Below are 24986 nucleotides of genomic sequence, written 5' to 3' on the forward strand. Positions count from 1 at the left end.
ATACAAGTGATGCAAAATTTTGCAGCTGAAGACATGGAAGAAGTTCCTATATTGGCATGGAAGGGAGTAATAGCCTAATGCAGAGAAGTCCCAAACCAAATGTTGCATAAGAGGAAAGGTGCATTGATTTTTTTTTTTTAATCTAAATTATATAGAAAAAACATGAATTAAATAAGGTTTCAGTTCTTGATCTTTTGAGAAGTATGGTTTGTAAAGATCTGAAATGGCATAGTTGTCATCATGGAAACGTGGTGGGATGACTTGTACAGCTGCAGTGCTGCCATGGATGACTATAAACCCTTCAGCAGGGAGAGACAAGGAAGGAGAGGAGGTGAGGCAGCCCTGTATGTTAGGGAGTGTTTTGATTTTCTAGAGCTTGGTGATAGAGTTGGGCATTCATGGGTAAGAATCAGAGGGAAGGCCAGCAAGGCCAGTGTCGTGGCAGAAGGGTCTGGGTCTGTTACAGACAGGAGAAAAAGACAGACAAAATTTAATGTGAACAGCTGGAAGAAGTCTCACAATTGCCAACTGTTGATCTCATGAGGGACTACAAATACAATGCAGCAGAGGAGAAGGAGTTTAGGAGGTTCCTGGAGCCCATGGAAGAGAGCCTCCTGACACAGATGGTGAGGTGGCCAAGTAGAGAAAATACTTACTGGATGAAGGGAAGATTGAGCCACTTCATGCCTTCTTCAAGAAGGCCACTTCTTCACAGTCTTCAAGAATGATACCAGTTCTCCTTGTAGCCAGCCCCCTGAGCTAGAAGGAAGGAATGGGAAGCAGAACGAGCCCCACAATCCAAGTGGAAAGAGTCAGTGGCCTGCTGCAGCACACAGACATAGATAAGTCTGCTGGGCTGGAAGGGATCCACACAAGGGTGCTGAGGGAGATGCACTGGGTCACAGCAGCCCCATGCAGTGCCATAGACCTGGGAATGAGGGGCTGGAAAGCTGGCTGGTGGAAAAGGATCTGGAAGAGCTGATCAACAGCCTGCTGAACACAAGCCAGTGTGTGCCCAGATGGCCAAGATGGTCAGTGGCAACCTGGCTTGGATCAGCAATAATGTACACCAAGGCTGTGATTGCCCCTGCACTCAGCACTGGTGAGGCTGCAGCTTGAATCCTGTGTCCAGTTTTTGTCCAAAAATTGCTTTCTACTTTTAGAAACTGCTAGTGATCTTTTGTTTCTTAGGATGGAATGAGGAGATATGTCTCAAAATTTAATCAAGTTGTTTATTGCAAAAAAGTTGAAATGCAGTGAAGTTTAGACTTCATGCATAAGAGATTTATTCATAGTGTTTTGTTCCATACAAGAAATTAAATATGTTATGGATCTTGGGTTTAAACAAATACAACATCAACGTGGAGTCAATAGAATAGAAGCTGACAGTGAGCATGTATTTATTTATTTTTAAGTAAGTGAGGTTGTTGAAGATTGGGAAATATTATGTGAACAAGGGGGTTCAGATGAAAGGAGTATAAATGTATGTTTGCAGTGAAATGTTATTGCAGAAAAGCTCCTTAAATTCATCAGTATAAAAGAAAAATAAAGCAAGCACAGAAGCTCAGTTTGTTGCTGCAGATAGGCAAAAGTTTTAGAAACTTCCAGATCTGAAGATTTTATATATAATTCTAAGTACAATAACTATAACTAACCTCTGCAGGTTTTATAACTCTCTCACATGTACAGCTGAGTCTCTGAACCAATAAATAATTAGTATTTCACACAATGTACTCCATATCGTACTACTCACTTCATACAGCTACCATGAAAATTCTTCTTTGCCTGCAGCAAATTGAACCAAATTCTTCTTATATCAATAAAGCCAACTGTGCTGAGGGTATAAAAGAAAATTTGATCCTGGAAGTAGTTTCAAGGTGTAACTTGATCAAAGGTGTATAAAAAATACTATTGGAGACAAAAGGTAATGGTCAGATGATATATACTATACTAATACTAATAGTTTTTCTTAATCTTATTATTTTTGTTTTTGCAATGAAAGATGGTTAGATGAACATCAAGATGATGGGAAAACAGAGAGGGAACTAACTGCCAATAGTAAGTATTTTGTTAAAGAAAATTTGTTATAGCACTACAGTATATACTTAATGCATAGTTATTGCTAAAGAACCTTTCCAGATAAGACCATAGCTTAAGAAAAAAGTGATAATAAAGGTAGCTCGCAATTATTTTTCCTGCTCATATTTTAGAGTGGCAGTTCAATGAAGACATTTCTTAAAGGTAAGAGTTGTTTTCCAACCATTGTTTTCTACACCATAGTTTTTGCTGTTTGAATTTAAATCAGTATTGCAGGAAATATGTGAGCAAATGACCTAATTTGTATGTGTTTTCTTGTATATCATCTGTGAAAGAACATGACAAATTGGCTGGCAGTACTCTACAGGAAGGACTAGACCTTTATAAGCAATTGAGAAAACACAGAAACCATTTCTGGTTTTCTTCCTACTTCTACTATTCTGTTCTGAAATCAACCAGGAATTCTTCTGAGAAGAGATTCAAGTGTTCTTTTGTTTACCCCAATGTCACTGTCATTTAATACTTGGGGACAGGTTCCCTAGCACACATCAGCAAGTTGAAAAATGTGTTGTGAAGTGTCAGTGGAAACATTTTCAGGTCAAAATTCCAAAGTAGCCAGAAATAATGCAAGCTTAAACTCCAAATGCTCCAATGAAGCTAAATGTAGTATGTGCATTCAGTTGTCTAAATCTGCTTAATTAATAAAAAGACATTGATAAAACACTTCCCACCCAGCTTTCTGTTTCTATATCTACAAAGACATTCTCAACCATGTAATGCACTAGTTACCATCTCTGTGTTTCTTCCTAACCAGAAAAGAGAAACAGACTGACACACTTACTTTTAATGAACATTTAACTGTAAATGGTTATTCTGTGCAACTCTCTCTGGGAATTTCATGGGAACAAGTAAACTAAAAAAAGTAATGTTTCCATTTGTCTCTGAAAACAGTGACTTGCTTTCTGTAGGATGAGTCCTAGTCTCCCAATCTAGTTCCAGTTTCAAAATGGAATCATTTGCATTCAATCAAACAGTTTAGCCAACAGCTTTATTATTCCACAAAAGCATGAATTTGACAATAGGAGAGTGATGAACTCCGGTAACTAAAGACTTTCTTTTTCACAGAGAAAGTTGATTTTCATGAGTGACTTGGAATTGGATTCTGCAATCTGCTAAGTGCACAGTTCTGGGAAACAACCATAATATCTGTTTCACCTTATGTTCAGAAAATAAACTATATTTTACTACCAGTTCAAAAATTTTCCCAGCACGGTTTCATTCTTTGTTATGTTATAGTAAGCAGGCACAGATGCACAGGCTGCTCACTGCCTGTGAGTGTCAAGAGTGATCAGACTCAGTATATTGATTATGAAGAGAAAGGAGTGGTTTATTCTTAACTAACCTTTTGAAATGTCACACTGCCAAGATGTCCAGGAGGACCCAGAGACCATTGAGGTTACAAAAGAGAAGAACATTTTTAGGAAGATATCTGTCAGGTACCTGTATGACAGCTTGGCTTGAGCTGCTCTTCAGCCATCTTTGTTTTGCCCATGGGCTCACTCCAGTGAGGAACTGAGATAGCTTAGAGATTGGACTTTTGTGCCTTATGAGAAAAAGATGATGGTTGGGACTGATTTTTCACAGTTTGTGTTGTCATATCAGTGATCTCATAGACATTCCAAGACTGAGCTTTGTAGGAGGGAACCATCACAAGGGGTTTGGAAAGATATCCTGTAGTCAGTTCTGTGTCATTCTATCATGACTCAGTGCCAATGTCAGAGCTGGTAAGAGAACATTCCAGAGATGCAGAGTCCTGGGAGAAAAAATGGTTCCCTTAGATTCTCCCAGCACCTGTTTTTCACTATTCTACATGGTAGAATAGTGATAAACAGTCCCCTTCAGAGTGGGGGTGAACACTTTCCATGTAACAGATATTCACTGAATAAGAGGCAAGTGGAAGGTCTGATGTTAGGGAGCCAATATTTTAAGCACTAATGTGGCCATATTCTGTATGAGCTGCACTCTGCAAATGGGCTTCAGGGGAAGTCATAAAAATCTGATCGGCATAATTCAGTGTTTCCTGATTTTCAGGGTAAGACCAATGTGCTTAGGTCAAGTTTAAAGCACCAGATACAGAACAAATTACTTTATAAGTCACTCTGAAGGTCAGAAATCTCATTCACTTTGGATGAGGCTAGTAACCTGTTCAAGCACCAAGCCAAAGAGGAAACTTTGGAAGTCATCATTGCTAGCAGGTTACTTGAGGGCTCTCAGTCCTTTTTCAGCCAGGCTGGCATTATGCCAGCTCTAATGAAGCATAAATCCCAGATCCCTGTGACTGCTGCTGCTGGCTATGGATTCTGCCAAAATGCAGTCTGCCCATATCAAGTTTTCTCAGTAACCTTTGTACATTTATACAATACAGAGAGGCTCTGGCAAATCAGGCATAGGAATAGATTTATTTGTATGCCTCTGATTCCTCCTTGTATATTTGATGCAAGATAAACAGAGAAAGGGTATTTTCCTAGTGGAGAAAGCAGATAGATGCTCTCAGCTCTCAAATGAAGTTGATTTGAGGGATTTGAAGTTGATTTGAATGGGACTTTCTGTTACTGTCTAAAAGTTTCCTACATGGTAGGGGTATTTTACTACTTTTTCCTTCTGTTTTCTCTATTTATTTTTCTTCTGTGCCTCAAAATAGATGACCTATTGCAATGGCACATAGGAAAGAATTTTCTCTCAAAGCAAGGAGACAAGACACAGTATGTTCCAATGAAATCCTCTCTGCAGTCAGCTAAAAGGAGCTGGCTTCCTGTAATGTGATGCCTGTAGGGTGTCCTGAGGTTTTGTAGGTTATTGTGGGTGGTAAATAAAGTGTGGTTCAGTAGCAAAGTTCAGTTAATAGATATTTCTCAGCTGGCTCTTCTTCTGTTGTGCAAGGTTTTTGGTATTAAGGCATATAGAAAATTCATATCAAAAGAAAAAATATTCAGTAAGTTCTGCTGTGACTAATTTTGTTTTGGAAATATTCCCTTCCTTGAAAGTACTCGATAATGGACTAAGAATAATCACAGGATTCCCAAATTTAAAAGGGAATGGACGCGATTCTAAAAAGCAGCAACAGCATGTTTCCATTGCCAGATGGAGGCAGAAATCCCTAAGAAAAAGAATTAAGCAGACTGACTGCTCTGCCTCAAGGAAACACAAAGTTCTACAATCTTCAGGAAATAAGCAACTAAGTCCTATGTCTTGCAAAGTGTGAATGTCATTCTAGGTCTTAAGACCAAAAAACACCAGACTAAAAAAAACCCTGAAACAATGTATTGTAAAAGCAGTTTTGGAAATCATTAAAAAATACATAAATGGCTCATATTTTTAAAAACTCAGAAAATAAACCTTCCTTTTTCAGCTTTCTGAATTATATGATGAAATATTGACTTCAGGTTTTGCCATGCTCAGATTTCTTTGTACAGAAATTGTTGTGGGTTTGATTTTCATGGTTTTACTGAAGGAACTTTCAGGTTCCAGACTGGTGGTTAAAGGAATTCATGGCAGGAAATTATTATACTCATCCAATTTAATTTCTAGAAGTCAAGAAATGATCCCTAATTCTAAGATATCTCTGCACAAATCTCTGTAATGTGAATCAGATTCTTGGTTATATAATTATAGTAAAGAATTCTGAGACACTTTTTTCCACAAAATTCTGGTTTTTCCCTTGCTATTCATTTTAGTGCCTCCTACATTGGTGTCTCAAAGTAAATGGCTCTAGCTTCACACGTAAGCTATAGAACTACAATAACACATGAACACACTAATCACTCTGAAAGGAAGTTAACACAGGTCAGTGATGTCAGGAGAAAAGTCTTTTTTAATGTGGTCACACAGATGAAACACAGAAAAATGACCTATTGAAGCCCAGCTATCTCACTTCCACACCTTCACTCCTGGAGGGGTATAGAAATCACTGAGCACAGTAAATACTTGGCATCAGTCTTCTGTCTCATGTAGCAATCCTCACCAAGTAGATGTCTGAGTGAATAGAATATTATACAAAGGATTTTTTGATTCTTCTGGCATGAGCAGGTTAAATGAATTTGTTGAACTGAGAGAAAATGCAGTCAGTCTGTGTTAGTTCATTTAATAAACTGTAGAAGCATTAAAAGTAAGTGTAGGAGAATAAAGAATCACAGACACGAAGAGGCTTTAAATCTGTAACCATTGATTTATTCCCTGGAAAACTCCCAACTGATGTCTTAGCCTTCCTACTGAAATAATAATTAAAAACACAATCATGGATATTAATTAAAATAAATCACCTTGCTCGAAATACCTTCTCTGAACATGCTGCCTCTTTGAGGAGGGAACAGCCAGTTATGTATTTCTTATTTCTCTTAACTTAAGGCTTGCTCTCTCCTGGAGCAGAGGGATATTACAAAGAGAAAAAAAAACAACTCCACTTGGGAAATACAGAACTGCAAAATTATCTTAATTTCCTCTCTGCTGTGTTCCTGGGACAGCCTTCAAAATGGAGCATGCTTGGACAGGATAGGAGATTCAGGGCTATGTTGGGAGTCTTTGTAAAAATTTGAAGCTCCTCATAAACCTTTGGAGTGCTCAGGAACAGCAAAAGCTCAAACAATGCTTGACTTCACCAAGTGTGACACCCTGATGGGTACCACATGCCAACCTGGCACAAGGAGATAAAATTCAAAGCTGGCACATAAATCAAACAGCAAAAGTTCCTCATTAGGCAAAGTGTGGATTTTCCACACACTACATCTGACTCATTGCTGGAAATGACCTTAAAATAAGAGTTCAGATGGAGGGATCCTTTCAGCTAGTGTGTTACTCAGAAGACTGGCTGTGAGATGAGTATTTGCCTGCTGTTTTCTAGCTGAGCCCAGAAGAGTTAGGGAACAGTCAGATGTAAGGCAGAAACAGGTTCTATAACAAGAGAAAATAAAACCAAAACAGGATTAGCTAAAAAAAAAATAAGAAAAAAGAGGAAAATTATAAATCAAGGCAACCAGATCAGGTTTTCATCTAGTCTCCATCTTTAAGCAGGCAGATGAAAACAAAAGGTAGGAAAAAAGCACACAGTTTGTAAGAAAAAGACACATCTGATTTATTTCTGAATGAAATTATTCTAAAATTCATTTTATCAGTATATTTTATTGGAGGCTTACACAAAATCACAAAATAGTTCTCTTTATATCAGTCCCGTTAGAAAATCATTATCACAGTATTGGCCACATCTAAACAAAAGCTTTTATTTTGCTTCCACTGTTAAGTTCTTCTTGCCATGCAGGATCAAGAGTCTTTTCAACAAATGATTCCTTTGAAAATAGAGGATGATTTACCTTCTAGCACTTAAGTAGCTTCCTATACTACACTATCCATGTAAGACACTATTTTTCTCACACCTGAAACAGCTTCCCAGTTGCATACTTGACTTCTAACACTGTTATGAGTGCAGGCGACTTACCAAAAAACAACTTCTAAAAGGCCAAAGCCATAAGGTCAGAATAAATCTCTTCAAAAATAAAGAATTAAGCTCTTCAAAATTTCCTGAATTTTGTATTCAATCCTAATGAGTGATCTGATCTGACAAATGAGCATACCAAACATGACAAATTAAATTAGAAAAATCTGAAAAAAAGTTGAAGTTTCATTGTTTAGCTAGTTATGTATTAGCCAGCAGTTCTTACAAATGTATCACGTACAAGTCTTTCAAAACGTTAATATTCTTTTCATGTTATATAAGAACATTCTAAGAACTGAAATGTATTAAAATTATTACTGAAATTAAAGTAGCTATTTTGATACAAAGAATGCAAAAAACACCCTTAAGCAAAGTGCCTTTTTTCTGCTTCCTGAGTATTAATTTCTGTTTTCATACCCACTTCAACAATTGTCTTATGTTTATCAAGTCTGAGCTATAATTATCTTCAAGAGGTTTAAAAAAATTAATTATTAATTTTTTATTATAGTGAATGGGATATAAACTCATGGTAATCTATAACTCCTCTTTGTGATAGTAACAAAGGCCTCCTTTGCTCTCTACCATTGATCCTAAAAATGTTTAATTTGTAGATTGATGCTAAAAATGTTTTTCCTGTTTTAGCACAACGATGGAGAGTGCAGGTTAAAACAGATGGAGATTCCCCAGAGCCACAGGAGTGTAAAAGGACCCTTGTGATTTATGGCTCAAAGGGCAAAAGTGATGAGCTTCTGCTTTCTCCACAAACCCCAGGATATGTGTGCTTTCTCCCCAGAGCCACTGATGAATTCATTGTAAGTCAGAAATATACAGTTCTACATAGAACTTATCATGACATTGCCCTCTTGGATATATATATGTATATAGATATGGATATGGATATAGATATATGTATATATATGTGTGTGTGTGCATAACAAGCATTATATATATATTATATATATATATATAGTTGATTTGTCTGCTAAAAAATGATGTAATTATTTACAAAGCTGGAATGACATAAGTATAGGTCTTGGGTCATCTCCTCCTGCTCGTCCTGTTCTACTACAGCCAGCACCATGGACTCTTTTGTGTAATTTATTGCATTCACCAGCTCATCTTGCATTTTTTCTGAATCCCTGGAGATTCCTGAGTTGAAGTTCACACAAAAGGCAATATACAATTATTTGTGAATGCAGAAGATGAAGGCTTGGGCAGCACTCCCAGGGGATATAAGTGGGCTTTTCTTTCCTTCATTTCCATCTTTGTAAAGTAGTATCCACTCTCCACAGGATTGCTCTGTCTCTCAGGTCAGCAGGCAGAGGATTTTTCTGGATAATCACAAATCACTGGAGAATGCATTCATGCATATCAAAGTGTGGTGAACTCTGAAGCAATAGCTTATAGGTGGCCAGTATTAAAATCAACCCTACCACCGTCCTGACTGCCCATACACCTGACACACATGCTGATGGTTTGAGAGGATTCATCTGAATAGAATCTTTTAAATCTTCAATTCTGTCCTGGCTTTCTAGGCTAGGTCATTGCAAATTCTGTTGATTGTCATGAAATACAGCTTCTAGCCAGCAAGATGGGAGAAATAGCTTGCAATTTGAGGCAGTTTTATACAGCTCAGAAAGAATTTTCAATGGCTGCAATAAACATTCTGAAAACAATGGCAAAACTACATTTAGAAAATTATGCCAAAGCCTCATTGTAACGACCTGATCCAGGCTGAATTTTTACTTTGAATAACAAGCTAAAGCAATTTAGGAACTTTATGGGGAGTAAATGAAAAGATAAATGGTATTTCTTAAGAACAAGGAAGCAGCTGCTTATCAGAAAACACACAGGAAACACACTGAGTAACAAAGCAAGCTTCCTATCCTATGCCATGAGCATAAACGGAAGAGGTCAGCAGAGGCAGAATCTCTCTGTGGAGCTGGAGCACCAGCTGACTGCATTTTGGCAAGCACCATTAAATAAAGCAGTGATGCTGCTACATCCAGCATGTTGGTAATTTCCCAAGTGGCATGTATTCCTTGTTAAGGCTGCCTGATTTCAATGATTGGGTATCACACCAGGAGAAATTTGTATTTCTGTGTGTCGGTTGTGGTTGTCCCTCGTAGTCTACTATCCTTGGTACACAGTACATTATGGGTTGTAGCCTTCCACCCCAGCAGCTTTCTGAATGCTTGTTCATATTTTGGATAGACTTTGGGTTAGTGCCTGTATTTTCCCCACAGCTATTTGTGTCCTTGTTTTTATTGCTTTGTATGAGGAAGTTCATTCTATTTGAGCATTATTTACTGTGCATGACGTTTTATCTCTTTGCTGCATTGCTTACAGTGCAGCTTACACAATAGCAGCTCTGGTATAAAGGGGCATTTGGGGATTCACAGGTATTTCCATAAACACCCTCACACCTCTTTAGGTGCTTGAGCCAATAAACCCAGTTTCATTTTGCTTTCCCTTTCTTTGTTCTTACTAAGACTATGCAGAAGAATGCAGAAACTTTGCTTATGTTTTCTCACTGTAGCAGCAGGCTGGAGGCATGAACATGATATCACAATGAGGACAAGTTGTCAATTCAGCTTTCCAAATAGCACAAATAAACGAACTTTTAACCTCCCCCCAAGATCCTGGTCCTAGACAAACATCCTTAATAATATAGTGCAGTAAAAAGAACAACAAGTTATGTGCTATAAGCAGTTCACATAGTTTTGAAACAGTAAGCTTAATTTTGATCTCAGAGATACATTTATTGCACATTGAGGACAGAAAGGCATGTAAATTCCTGATTTTCCAGGTGTTCTCACACAAGTATATGCACAGATGTGTGTCATATTCAGAATGAATATTCCATCCAAAATGTGCCCAATCAACTCCTATGAAAGAACAGGTGTAGTTTAATTGCAGATAGCAAGCATAAAGAATAAATTAAAAGAGAGAAAATAGAAGCATGCTCTTAGGTACAGTTGGGTTCTAGAAGTCTCAGAAATGTGCAGTATGGTAGTTGAGCTGTTTAAGAAGAATGAAGTTAATTTGAACACCTAAGTTTTAAAAAATAAATTGAAAAATAAGTGAATGCATCAATGTTATGAAATCTGACAGGACTAGTAGCACTGAAGGCAGCATGGCAAGAAACCAGTGAAGAGGTGGAATCTTTTTCCTTGGTAGTCTGGTGATGTTTGGAATCAATTATTGATCTCACATGGAATGAATAGATTTGTAAAGTATATAGATCTTTCAACAGTCATCTTTGTTTCTTGGTTGCTAGCAGAGTAAGTTTGCCAGAGTGTGTCTTTGGAAGGTCCTGCTGTATTGTGCACATTCTGTTCCCCAGAGAATCTTAAAATACATGGGGCAGAGTGTGAGATGCCCAAAATTGTGAGATTAGGATGCCCAAACACTAGCACAGGAAGTACAAAATGAGCAATAGTGCTCTTCAAGTAGGACTGTTGGTAAATACACAATAAATTCTGAATGAATTTTCTGTTAAGGATTAAAAAGGTGACAGAAAGTTTCAAATCACATAATACAATAATCCAATTCCACAGTATGAGATGATGCTCCAAACAACAAGCAGAAGGATTTCTGGGGTTTATGACAGATGGCTGTCCAATTGAATTTTAGCAGATATAATGAAACCCTATTAACTGGAATAATTTATGGGCGGGGTGGGTGGGTGTGATTTGTTTGGGTTTTTTTTTGTTTTAACAGAGAAAAGAATGAAAAGCAATTGCATTTAACTATGCATCCAAACAGCAAAATTTACAAGGCTTTCACTACCCTAGGCATGATGTCTTTGAGAAGCCCTGTGTGAGTTAAAGAGGAAAGCATTTAAAATGTTATGAAATTTTCTAATCATCTGGATCACTTACCAGTCTCTGAGATTTTAAGAAGCCCAGTGGTTCCTTCTAATTTTAAGAGCCTCACTCTTAGAGATTCAGTCACGTAATGGAAAACATACTGTGTTTTTTAGTATGTGACAAATCACTCCAACTCAGCTAAGATTTCAAGTTCTGAGTATTAGAAAAAGCTATTCAGAAGAAATAAATGTGAAAAAATTAATTAGAAAATTATAGTAATGAATGAGGTAAAGTATGCTCTTGCAAATATTCGACAAATTTAAAACCAGGACATTCACTGGATATATGCTTTGTGATGGATTATATGTCTGCCTCTGCTTCAAAGTTCATGTTGCATCCATTAATAGACGTTGGTGGAGGGAACAGACAATTTTGGTACCCAAGATAGAATATCATATTCCAAAGGAAAACTGCTTGTACTAAACTGCTCAGAAAAGGATTGCAGGAATGATGTAATGGCAGGACTGGGTACAATGATGGAGCTGAACAAAAAAGCTAATGCTGGCCACCTCTGTAAGTGAAAACACAAATCCATGAAAAAAGGGGAACTATCTAATACACTCATTTAATAATAGCTGGTGTTTAATTCCATGGATCATAAACAGTATGATTATTAGTACTTGCTGGTTCAATGGCAGTCAGAGAATTAATTGAGATTGTGACTCTAGAAACAGAATGGACAATTGTGGCTTCTAAATACTCTGTTCTGTATTCTGGAATTATTTTCCTATAAATCTCCTCTGTGCATTTCCTACAAGGATTATACCCCATGTATTTATGACAACTTAGAATCCTAGCGAATTGCAAATTAGGGTAGCAGAAGACAAAGTAAAATGTGAATTACAGCTTGCCCTGTCACATAAAAATAACCAAGTTCTGTACTTTTGCAACTCCCAAACAGAGCTTTATGGAATAAATTGTTCACAGCTTTTAGAGTAGCTGTGTGATACAGTCACGGGATCCCAGCATGAAAAAAAAAATCTACAGGCAATAATTTTAAAAGTCAGTAGTGTGATTCTGAAAGAGAAGAAGCAATGACTTTGTTGTCTGTGAAAGAACTGTAGTTTAGATAGGTGAAGAACCTGTGCACTCTCCTCTCAATGAACCCAAATAATTCCTGTTAAATTTAATCAGGTGGAATGCATATTTGGCAAGGAATTAATCCACTTAGTCCACCACAGCTAATGATACATAGCTAATTATATCCTTTGCAACATACACATCATGAATGAAAAATCTTGATGCAAAACTCTGCCCACTCATTTCCCTTTTCCCAGTGCAGGAGTGGGGACTGAGTCAGGGACACCTTTGATCTATGTCAGCACCGAGACAGGCCGGGCAGGCTAGGCTTAGAGAGAGGACAAGCCTGGTGCCTTCTTTCCTGGTGTATAACTACTGCTGGGTGCCTTTTTGGGTACTGTGGAGTCACAGCTTGGGAGCTGAGGGGTTCTGAGCAACCCAGGGCTGTTATATAGGCAATGGAAAGGAGCTCTTCCTGCTCCCTGAACAATGCCCTGAGTAATGAAATTATGTAGGAGTGGCACAGCAACCACTTATAATACTTACCTCAAGAAATTCAGACCAGAAGGGATCTTTTAATCCATCAAGTTCAATTCCTTCCTACCAAAGGCCTCTTTTCATAAGTTCTGCATCATAAATTGGTCATAAAATTCCTGTAAAATGGTTTGGGCAGGTAGCTTTATTTTCAATTAATTATTCCTCTTCATACTCTGATATTTTACTGTTTCTTATGTGCATAACAGTTACTAAAAATGATGTCCAACTCTCCTAAAATGACAAAAGCACATTTTTTTAGTACCTCTCTAATTAGAAAGAGGTAGCTCATACTCCCCTACATGCTTGTGTTCCCTGTGCATGAACTAGCTTTAAGTGAGCGAGGTCAGCAGAGAGGGGCTGTCACGTTCAGAGCTCTGCTGAGAAGCAAAATAAATTGATCTGTTAGGTCTGTGCTCTGTCTTTGGAGCCAATCTGCTGGTGGTGCTGTCAGAGCCAGGGCATGACTGTGTAAGGCTAATTTCAGTTTAATATTGTGATGCTATAGGGTGTACAAAGGATTTATTCCCTGGAAAGACACAGAATCTTATGTTGTGACTGATATGGGGAAAAAAAAAGCAGCAATACGGGAGAACAAATCCACTGGCAATATTTTTTTTGTATTAAGTATTTTGATACTTAATAAAAAAGTTGTTGCCTTTAAAAATTACTAGTTCTCGGTTGTTTCATTCAAAATCACTTCCCATCCTGTCTTTCTTGTAGCTGCCCAGTGCATGGCTGCCACATTACTTCCTGTTGTACAGAAGACTTATCATGCAGTGGTTAATGTCATGAAAATCATTATCCACAATCAGCAACCAGTTACTGAATTTCCACATGTAGTATGGGAACAGGGCTGTGTCATCCTGCACAGTTATTTCTGTAACATAAATGACTTTTTTTTTTCAGAAATATCCCTTTCCTTTAATGAAGAATTGGCTGTAAAGTAGTTTTATGTTCTAGGCAAAGCCATTTAGCAAATGAGGATTTAGTAAAACTTCTTCACCAGTAGGGTTGCCAAGCACTGGGACAAGCTGAAGAGGGCAGTGGTTGAGTAACCATCCTGAAGGTATTTACAAACATGCTGATGTGGCACCCAGGGACATGGTTCACTGATGGACTTGGCACTGCTGTGTGAATGGTTGGACTTAATGATCTTAAAGGTCTTTTCCAACCTAAACAACTCTGCGATTCCCGGCTCACAGTAATCATCTTTAAACTAATACCTCACTTGGCTGCTGATATTAAAATCTTTAATTGTAAGTTAATGCTCTCTTTCTCCAGTAGGGTCACAACTTTCTGTGTTACCTTTTGTCTAAATAGTCTAAATGCACAGATCTTACTAACTTTAACTATGATTCACCCCTAAGTTAACATGCTTACAGTATGTATGCTTACAGAGTATCATGCTTACAGTAGTAATAAAGGAGATCATTTCACCCATGATTATGACATGAAATAAAAAGGATTGATACCATCATACACTTATCCCAGCCTCAAACTCAACTTTTCCTTTATTTACTGTTAAGTATAGAAATTCTGCACTGGGATTGGGGAAAATCTTTCTCAAGGAACCAGCCTTGACAGTACCCTCTTCCTCATGCTATTTGGTGCAGGTTGAGACTGGAGATCTGGGAGATGTATACAAGATCCGAGTCAGCTGTGATGATGTGCCAGGCTTTAGGGGCTGGCATCTGAAATCTTTTCACTTACAAGAGCTGCATAGGAAACAAGAACTGAACTTTGAGTGCAACTGCTGGCTCACTCTTAAGAGGGGGAAAAAGGAGCTGGTAAAAGAATTCCCTGCAGTCACTGAGGACCAGAAAACTTTACCAGGTAAAAGCACCAAGAAGACATAAACAATGTAAATTAACTGCTTGAAAATAAATCAGTGACACAGATATATATAGTGCTTTGTATGGATTTCATATCTTCAGTGGCTCTGTTGCACCTGTCTTCACATATGCACTGCAAGAATGATGAAATTTATATTTTAATTTTCCAGTTAAGTTGCATATTGGATTTTACAGCTGCTAAGTCTTCTGCATGATTTTAAATGAGAAAAAATGAACAATACAACTGGACTTTTTAGGGAAATGTACACGTTCAAAGCCATGGAAATGGGTTGTTCTAGTGTTACTATAGAATCATTTAGCTTACAAAAGCTTTAGTTGCTGATGTAAGTATCAGAAGTAAGCTTAATTGCACAGAAAGCTTGGGTGTTTTTTCCTAAGGACTACTTTTTTGCCATACTCAAAGTTCTCAGAGACGTCCTTGGAATGTGAAGACTTACAGAAGTCCTGCATTTGTTCTGAAAAGTTAGCAGTTACATGGGATAAAAGTAATTAGAGACATGACTGCTTTGCTAAAATGAAGTTCCAGAAGTTCAGATCCCTGAATACTGAAACCTATTCATGACCTTAAAAGAAAGTATAGTGTTACATTAGTTAAATGTTAATTCTGCAGAACTGTATATTAAAAATGCATTTGAAAAGTTTTGGTTATTCTTTTTGTGTGAGCCTGAATATATATGCAATTAAATGATCATCCTCAGAAGAAAATCTGATCTGACTGTAGAAATTAATTAATGCAGGATCAAGATAAAGGCAAAGACTTTATAGTTTCCTTCTTTAAGTTAATAAGTGCATTTTGTAAATTTTTATACTTGTATGTCATGTCATGCATCCAGATGTTATGTTGCATCTGTTTCTTATTTAAATTTGCATAACCTTATTCTTAGTCTTTGACCTGTGTTAATTATTATCTATTTCAAAGATAATTCAGTTTTTAATAAGTTTTTAGTTTAGTTCCTGAATTAACTCAAATGAGTTCTTACTTTCTAGATCTTACACAATAAAACAGAGTTGGGCAGAATTTACCTAGATGCATAAGTCTAAATTGTACAAGTCCAATTTCATTCAAATTTCTAAGAAAGTGGATGGAAAGTCTTCATTGAGCTTAGCATGAAGAGATCAGATTCATAAAGAGTAACCTGATTATTTCATTCACTGGGTAGCAGATTTTTTTTGTAGCTGCATAAATAGAAAAAAACCACCTATATTCTTACTAAACATTCTGTGTTGCTGTTTTATTTTAAGTACAGCTTGTACTTAATCAGCTTTAATTAAACTTTTTCTTTTCTTTTTGTACAGTCTATAAGTATGTTGTTTCTGTACATATTGGTGACCGCTGGGGAGCAGGCACTTTTGCAAATGTTTACATCACTCTCTATGGCAAAAGAGGGGACACAGGTGTGAGGAAACTTGATACATCTCTAATGAAAGGAGGAAAATTTCAAAGAAATAAGGTAATGGCACCATACCGCAGTCTTACATGTGCAGGGGTCAGCACTGCATTAAATATAGCTGAATGCCTGCTCAGAATACATCTGGCTAGATAGGCAAGAATTTGGAAACATGCACAGAATTTATCTTCCAGATATTCACAATAGATCAATGCCAGTGTTATTTATTTCCTGCACAAGAACATACCCACATGGGAATAAAGGCTTCACATGAGCAATACAAAGCACATTAGTAGAGAGAACCTCTGTGATCATGCTTCTGACTTCTTCTGTTCCAAATTTAAGGCAGAACAGGGAGTAAAAAATTGAACAATCAGTGAAAAATTAATTAGAGAAATTTTCATGAGACTTTTGCAGTCTATGATGTTTCTGAAATCTCAATGCCACTTTGAAATGCCAACTCAATATCAGGAAGTTTAGACAAGAAACAAAAATTCCACTTAGAAAAAGAATGCAAATAAAGCCGGCGTTTCCAGATAATCACTGTAAATAAAATTCTTTTGTGAATTAGAATTTCATTCACTGATCAAGGATATTTGAAAAAACTTATGCAAAAGTCCATTGTCAAGGAGACACTTAGATTTCTGTGAAATAATTTTATTAGATAATTCTCACAGCACTAGTTCAGGTAAAAGTAGAATCAGTAAGAAACTGAGAGAATATCTAAATTTCATTTCTATGTATTTCTCTGAACCATGCCTATATACAGAAGACAGCACTGTATTGTCATTATTTTAATTTATGTTCATACATGGATTTATTTCCTAAAATATCTTAATTAATGAAGTTAATGATTTCTGTTCACAATCAGCTGCTGAGTTCTGACTATCATTAGAAAAAAAAGATCTTTTTGTTATATGAAAGTATTTTCAATATTAGTAGCAGAAAATATGCTTCTCCAATATTTTATTTAAAAGGTAATAGGGACAACACATAGGACTTTGGCAACTACTTCATTCTTTTAGAGATGAGCTTGCTAATATCTTGGTTTTTTAATTGTTTTGACCTCCAGTTTAGTTAGTATCTACTACTAAATTCTTTTATTTGAATCATGGTGTTAATTATATTCCTAGACATTGCTGCTCAAACTCCAGTTGTTCATAACTTTCTAACCTTTAGCAGTTACTGTGACATCCATCTGGCCCCTGGCTGGGCCTTATACAGAACATCTTACTTTCTTACAAAAATTTAGTGGAGCATACAACTTGTTTCTTTAAATTTCTCATTTTTACTTATCTTGTTTTTCTGATCCCTTTTCTCATCTGTTTCCACTTATGTTTACTTGTCCCATGTCTTTCTCTGCCTTCTCCATTCTGTTTCCCTTCCCTTCTCTCATCTTTTACTCTTCACTTTCATTTTAACTTCCTCCCTTACTCTTCTCAGTTTGCTCCACAATTATTTTCATTTTGTAAGGAAAGCAAAAAGTCAGGTTTTCTGACTACTGGAGAAGAATTATAAAGCTATCCTGGAATTAAAACACTCTTTAGATTTCTTACTTTTGTTTGGAGCTATTAATATATATCTGGACTTTTATGATAAGGTTTAGAAACTAGATATCTGAAAGATGGAAATTTCATTAGAACCAAAATTTTATCATAACTGATTGTCAGAAAATTGAGGTAAATAGATGTTAAAGTAATATGAAATGATTGATGCAGTGATACATATTGACCAAAGATCAAATGAAATAAAAATGCATGATTAATGATGAATATAGGATTAAATGTTAGTTCTAATCAGTGTGTGCTTTCTTACATTCAGCAGGGAGATGCAATGTTAAACTTTACAAAGAATCAGACTTTAAAAATTTTGAGTTCTCAGATGACTTCAGGCTATATTTTCCCTGAAGTTCAGGTCAAAATTCTGTTATATTAAGTATTTCCCTGTTTTGCAGGTGGATTCATTTTTGGTGGAAGCTGTTTCTCTGGGTCACTTGCAGAAAGTGGTCATAGGTCATGATGGAGAAGGCTATGGGGCAGGGATGTACCTCAAGATGGTAACAGTCAAGGAATCACAAGATTCAGACAAAGAATGGGTCTTTCCACTGTGGAACTGGCTTGATACTCATCTGGGTTTGTGTGAGACTGTTTGTGAAATTGTGACAGTTGGTAAGTTCTGCAAAGCTGACCTGCCCATTTTTATATACATGTATGACTGCAGCTTATTTAGATGTCTATAGTATCCTTCTTTTATTGAATATGTGAATTTTCAATTTGATCTTAGTGTTGTAGCAGAACCACATCTGGTAAGGTCAAAGTTAGTATAATTCTGTCTTCTCAATGCGCTGCAGATGGAACACCTGCCTTCCAAATTAAACACAGCACATTTCAATGAGAGATAAACAGCCAAGCTTAGGATATGCACCTCGTGGGGATAAATAGCTTAAATTTTATGCACTATTTTTTGGCCTAGAATCTCATTTGAAATCTAAAGAACAGTTTCTTCAGTGAAATGAGCCTAGTCTTTACCTGTGACAGTATTCCACAGCACAAAACAGCAGTTCTGGTATGCTTGTTTCTGCTCATTTCACACCTACTACTATGCCATGATTTGCACAAATCTAAACCTGGATGCACTTGGCAAAAGAACACTTACATCAGGACCTTTAGTCATTCAGAAGTAGCAAAAGATTTCTTCCTTCAATCCAGTGAAAAGAATTCAATGCAAAGAAAATGAATGACAGAACTTTGTCCAGAGGAAGTAAGAAGCAAGATGTCCTTGATTCTGTTGTGTGGTTTTTCTGAGTTGTAGAAAGTACATTTTCCTGAGCTGTTCCTCCTCATGAAATCATTTTCACTCTGCCTAGACTGGTTAAAACAGAACTAAAATGAAGAATAACAACAATTAATGAAGAAAAAGAGAGTGAGATAGTGATATTGATCTTCTGAGCATCTGGCATATAACTTTGTGTGTTTATTATAGGTTACCTGCCAGTCTCACACTATTAAAACACCTATTATTTTGCTAGGCAACATCTGGTGACAAGCAAAGCTCATTAGAATTGTTCATTTTGCATTAGGTGCCTGCATGCTACATATGGCTACATGCTCTTAAATGATAAATTTGCTTTAGTAACACTGATTGCTTTTTAAAGAACAATTACTTAGACCTCTAAAAGTTGACTGAATATTCTTTTACAAATTACTTCCAAACATGACAGGGAAAATACATTGGCATCAAAAAATGCCATTGAAACTAAATTTTAAACACAGAAAGAACATTAAGCTGCTAAATTCTTCACAAAAAATATAATAAAGATATTGATGTGTTTTTCTTAGTGAGCAGTTGCTATAGATACAACATAACCTGCAAAAAGAGCTTTGTTTGTGTACTGTAAAGGCTGTGGTACTGCTAGATTATGCCATTCTCTCATGCTGTCATCTTTCCTTTCTCTTTGATAATTTTTAAAGGTAGAAGGTCGACTCTTAGTCCTAAACTGCCTGAAATCAACATGAAGTCATCAGGTTTCTGGATAATGGATATCACTGGATCTGATTTGAGCGCTGAAGAGGAGCCAATTTGCCTTTCTTTTATCTTCTACGGCAACCTGAGTCACAAAAAGTTGCCACTTCAAGTCACAGGAAAAGCAATTCAGATCAAAGTACTTCAACCTTTCTCTGTTGCAAGAAAAGCCTAGGAATCATGTAGCCAATAATCCACTTAATTTGGAGATAAATTGTTTCTTTAAACTAAGCTACCAAATTGATTTTTAAGTCCTCTGTGTAGTTTGGCACAGATCATCATTTTTGTTTGTAGGTAGCAACACATGAACAATGGTTTTTGAATGAGCAATTTCTCCCAGTGTCTCATACTGAGAATGTTTAAGTGAGCGGATTGGCCCCTTGGTGCACATCACAGTGTATAGCACGTGGCAGGTACTGATTTACAGGCTTTGTTGATCTCACAAAAATCAGCAATTTGTAAGCATACAATATGCCATGGGACACTGTAGAGCTTAGGGGCTGATGATAGAGAAGGAAGAATCATAAATGAGATTAAATGCACAGAAGGTTAATTTTTCTCTTTTCTCTCTTGTGTAATTTATTCATCCCTGCCATCAGTTTCTCTGAGCTGGTTTTTCAAATGCAGTTTCTTTTTTCCACCTGTTATTTATCCCCTGTTCCTTTTTCCTCCTAATGAATTGAATTTTATAATTGAGATAAAGAAATCATTTGTTGTATTTTGATGCTCCTCTTTTCTTTAGTGAAAGAGGAACTAAGCAGACTAGACTAACCACAAACATGATATAAAATGAGGAGTACCCAGAGGGTTTTTCCAAGCTATTTCCAAGAATCTCTGGTAAATACAAAAAAAAAAAAAGTAATATGAAGATGGAGGTGCCCTGTCAGAGGAAAGGCTGAATTCAGGCCACATGGATTTCTACTGTCTGGGCATACCTAAAACGAAAGAGCAGGGGAAAGAATTCAAGAAGTAATGAATAGGAAAACACAACTTCTCTTTTTTCCCTTTTTCTTCCTTACAGTGAAATAAAAATATTAATTTTAAACCACTAATTATAATATCTAAGGCCTTCTCTGCTTTCACCTACTCAAGCAATGGTATGTCCTAGAGATGGTGCATTATCCCAGAATAGTAGAACTAGATTGGTTTTTCTCCTCAAGTATGAATGCAAGATTTCAATGTACAACTTCTATGAGCAAGAGTGAGGATGAAGGATCTCTTGAATGTTTCCTCAAAACTGGATTTGCTTTCTTTCAAATTTATTATTAATTGCATCATTTTTATTATTGTAAGAAATATTTCCAATAGTGTCCAAAGTTTTAAAAATTGGCTAAATCTTCTGTGCCTGAAAATAATCTACTGGATCTGTGTAATATTTATGAACATTGTGCCTTGTTCTGTGTACAAATTTCTGCTGCAACTGCCATTGCTTTCTCCTCAATATGAAACCTCAAACCTCCTCATTCATGTTTTTAAATCAATTTTGTATTGATTAGAAATTAGTAAAATCTATTAGAAAACAGTGCTAGTTTTAAATCTGCCCGAATGTTTTAACTATTGAAATTTGTTCAACTGTTGCATACAGCTGCCAACTACATTTGTTCTGGCACAATTGAAATGAGATCCATTCATCTTCTCTTTCTCCTCACACAGGATGAACTGGCAGGTATTGGCTCAATATACAAAGTCCAGGTAACTGGCCCACACAGTGAGCTAAAACAGCCATGGCACTTAGATTTACTGCATATGAAGCACACAGACACAAAGGAAGAGATGTATTTAGCTTTTGACTGCTGGTTCAACCCTAAGGAAGACAAATGTGTGGAGCTGCCAGCTCTCTATGCAGATCAGGAACCTTTGCCTGGTAAGCTATGTCCTTTTTTGTTACTGGGGTCAGTGTCTGTCTCTGGAATAACAGTATATCTCTTTGGGGCCAAAAATACTGTTTGAAGATTTCCATAAGAATTTGATATTAAGGAATGTGATGGTTTGGCACACGCATTCACCACAAAAGAGAAATCATTGGTATGAGGATTATGAGAGATGCTCTAAGTGATGATACCAAACACAGTATTTGACTTCTTTCACATTAGATGATGTTCCAGTTTTAACTCTTGTTTATTTATTATCTCTTCAAATTAATGGTATGTCAGCTGAAGATGAGTACAAAATATCATCTACTGTGTGATACTATTTGTCTCATCCTATTCACAAAGAATTGTATGTGATCTAGAAACAAAGTAAAGTAGGAAAGAATTGAAGACCTCCCGCACAACAAAGATAGAATTTTTTAAATGCCACACAGCTAGCTGGCTAAGGGATGTTCAAGAATTTCAATTAAACTAGTGTTTTATTGATGTCAATAAGAAATTCATAGCACAGCAAGTGATATTCTTCAAAAATACACATGAAGTTGCATGTTTCTCTGCTGTTAGTAGTACATGTGAATGATATGATGCCAGAGATACAATTAAGTGATTTCTGCCAACCACCCCCAACCACTTCCCCTGGAACAACCAATTGTATACTGATAACTTGATCACTAGTACTTAAGGACAAGCTTCCCATTTATTCAGCTTATTAGAATAAAGAGGATTGATGGAGAGAGTAAAGATCATATATTGAGGCTCTAAGTGCCATTTAAGAGGTTTATTGCTAGAGGCTATAGTACAAAGAGTGTTCTGCTTAAATGGAAACTAATAGAAAAAGATGGAAGCAGCCCAGAAAAAGAAATAAAATAGACCACATGGACTTTTGCAGGCCGTTCTCTAAAGAGAGTTTTCTAAATATTTCATCTAACTTAAAGTTGAAACTTGAAAGAAACAGTGAAGACCCTTTAAATTTCTGATTTTGTGTGGGTTTGCATAATTAAAAAAATTGTCACCTTGTATTCATGTACTGAAAAATCTTACCATTTTATACTTTTGATCCAGATTCAAAAAACATTGAGGGTTGGATGTAATATATGCTGGATTTACAATCACGAATATAGTAATTCCAGACTTTATTAAAAGGCCCTATTTTTCTAATTTATTTAGGAAAAAACAAGAAGGACTGTAAATATGAACAATTATTTTCTGAATTCAAACTTGTTGAATATTTTACTGCATATAAAAAGTACAAAAATTTTAAAAAGATAAAATTCTAGAATACACCTCTGAAAGTCTCTATTGTGCTAAGAGCCAGCTTGAGATACTGTTTGAAAGCATTATTCTGATATGTAAAGTAATTAATTATTGAGGTGTATTAGAGATTTAGGGTGTTTTTCTTGGAAAATTTCTGGGAAAAGATATGCATATGCTCTCTCTCAAAAATTAATCTTTAGATGGGAGTATCTACCAACCTAGAAAGTTTCTCACAAACCATTTTATGGACTCCAGTGATTTACAACCGGACGTGTAACATCACTTTTATTCTTTATGGTCCAAATTCTACTTCAGTCTAAAATTTCTTCTTTGTTATATTTTGGCTTTATTCATAGACACACACACAAGAAATTAATACAAAATAATAATTAAAAATAATATGTATTTAGTCTCCTATCTTTATGGGTTTTTTTTTTCCTTTTTAAATGAACATTAGGTAATTACTTCCAGTTTTGCAATATGTTGGCGTACATCTGAAAGAGAATTTTTATAAATAGGATTGTGAAGAGACAAAGAATTAAAAGCTTGAACAGAATACCTTGTCTCAGTAGATTTTTGTTGTTTAGGTATGCTGGTCATACGGAACACAATCAGAATGCTCTCAAACTCAGCCTAAAAACTTTTACCCCATTTCCCAGCATCCCCTTTCAGTTATGACTCCTTTCATAGGGGCTACTTTGTATACTTTTATTTCCCTTAAATAGTGGGAAATGAATGGTAAATATTTGCTATGAATACATTGAGCTTTAAATTATGCATCAATAGATTCAGCAGTTTCAGCTGAAAGCATCGACTCAGCAGAAGCACCACATACATTTCTAAGCTAAGCTCATGGGTCTGTACATTAATGATTCAAATATTAATGGGCAAAAGCAGTAAAAATGTGAGCACTGTGCTTTCTCATCTACCCCCACGGAAGTGGCCAGCCATGATCTTATTCAAACAAAATATTTTGATCTTATTCATACAAGTAGCCTTTTGACTTCAACAAACCTGCTCCCGTGGCCCAGCTACATAGAGGAGGCAACACTCTGAATGAGCAATGCAGAAACTTCGTATCCTAACTCCCCTGAAAGCAAAATGCCATTGGCTAAATGCTAACCAAAGTGTCGCCTGGACAGATCATGCATTTTCAACCATCTGGAACTCCAGAAAGATCAAGTCTGTGTAGCTGCACTGACTTTAATGCAGCTATGTTTTTTTTTACCTGGCAGCACATTTTGAACTCCCTTGAAAAAAGGAATGAGATATGTCAGGGCCCCAGGCTGGGAAAACTCTTGGTTTACTTTTTATCGTCAAATATGAAGTGATACCATCAATTATAAGAATTTCCCCAGTCCTTAGTTTAAATTATTAATAAAAGAAAAAAATAGTCCCAGGTGGAGTCCCTGAAGCAAATAGTGCTGCAGTGAACAAAAGCTACATTTAAGCAAACAGAATTTCTCAGACATCATCCTCATGAAGTAAAAGATAAATAAATACATTTCAGAAATTTATTGAAATTAGCACACTTTCATTAGCAGACTTATGCAGCCTTTGTTATTTAATGAATCCTTTAAAATATTAATGTTACAGTCTATACCAACCCACTCTTTAAAACCATTAATCCTGTTATGGGACCTTTTTATTCTAGAAATAGAAAGGAATAGCTATATAAGATGTCACAATATTTGAATTCAGACCTTTTGATTATAACACTCAACATGAATAGCACCAACTTGTGAAAAGAGCTGTAAGAAAAACTTAAAATAAATATCCTCAGAACACTTTTTTTTCCCTCCTTGTTTTCCTATCACCTACGCATAAAACTAAATGACAGCTTTAGCTTCTGGGTTCATTGAATCATTCTTAAACCTACTAGAACTTTCTCATAATTATAATATTTTTAAAGAATGTACAGTTTGCTTAAAGAGACCATTTCTACCTTGGAAAAAATTTGATTGAAGAAGAAAAATATACTGAGAGTATCAGATGTTTCCAGGATGTATATTCAGATATTCATGTATCCTATGATGTACATTAGACTGAAGTACATGTTTCAGACTTGAATAATGTGCATTTCCATGCTCCCTAGCTTGTACTGTCAGCTGTGAAACTGAAAGTGCTTTGTTTCTGCTTGATTTCAT

At 36.3% G+C, this 24986-nt stretch overlaps 1 protein-coding gene across 1 annotated transcript in view; it reads left to right on the forward strand.

The window, feature by feature from the left end:
• Positions 1-24986, forward strand: part of LOC135442936 (lipoxygenase homology domain-containing protein 1-like) — a 130872-nt gene that overhangs the window by 47081 nt on the left and 58805 nt on the right. Inside the window, exons 15-22 of the mRNA XM_064703209.1 lie at positions 2003-2062; positions 2213-2241; positions 8165-8334; positions 14565-14784; positions 16101-16255; positions 18147-18360; positions 19663-19853; positions 21368-21578. Of these exons, the coding sequence (XP_064559279.1) occupies positions 2003-2062; positions 2213-2241; positions 8165-8334; positions 14565-14784; positions 16101-16255; positions 18147-18360; positions 19663-19853; positions 21368-21578 (1250 nt within the window). The remainder of the gene's footprint in view (positions 1-2002; positions 2063-2212; positions 2242-8164; positions 8335-14564; positions 14785-16100; positions 16256-18146; positions 18361-19662; positions 19854-21367; positions 21579-24986) is intronic.

Source organism: Zonotrichia leucophrys, chromosome 2, assembly GCF_028769735.1.
Source record: "Zonotrichia leucophrys gambelii isolate GWCS_2022_RI chromosome 2, RI_Zleu_2.0, whole genome shotgun sequence".
Taxonomy (NCBI): Eukaryota; Metazoa; Chordata; class Aves; order Passeriformes; family Passerellidae; genus Zonotrichia; species Zonotrichia leucophrys.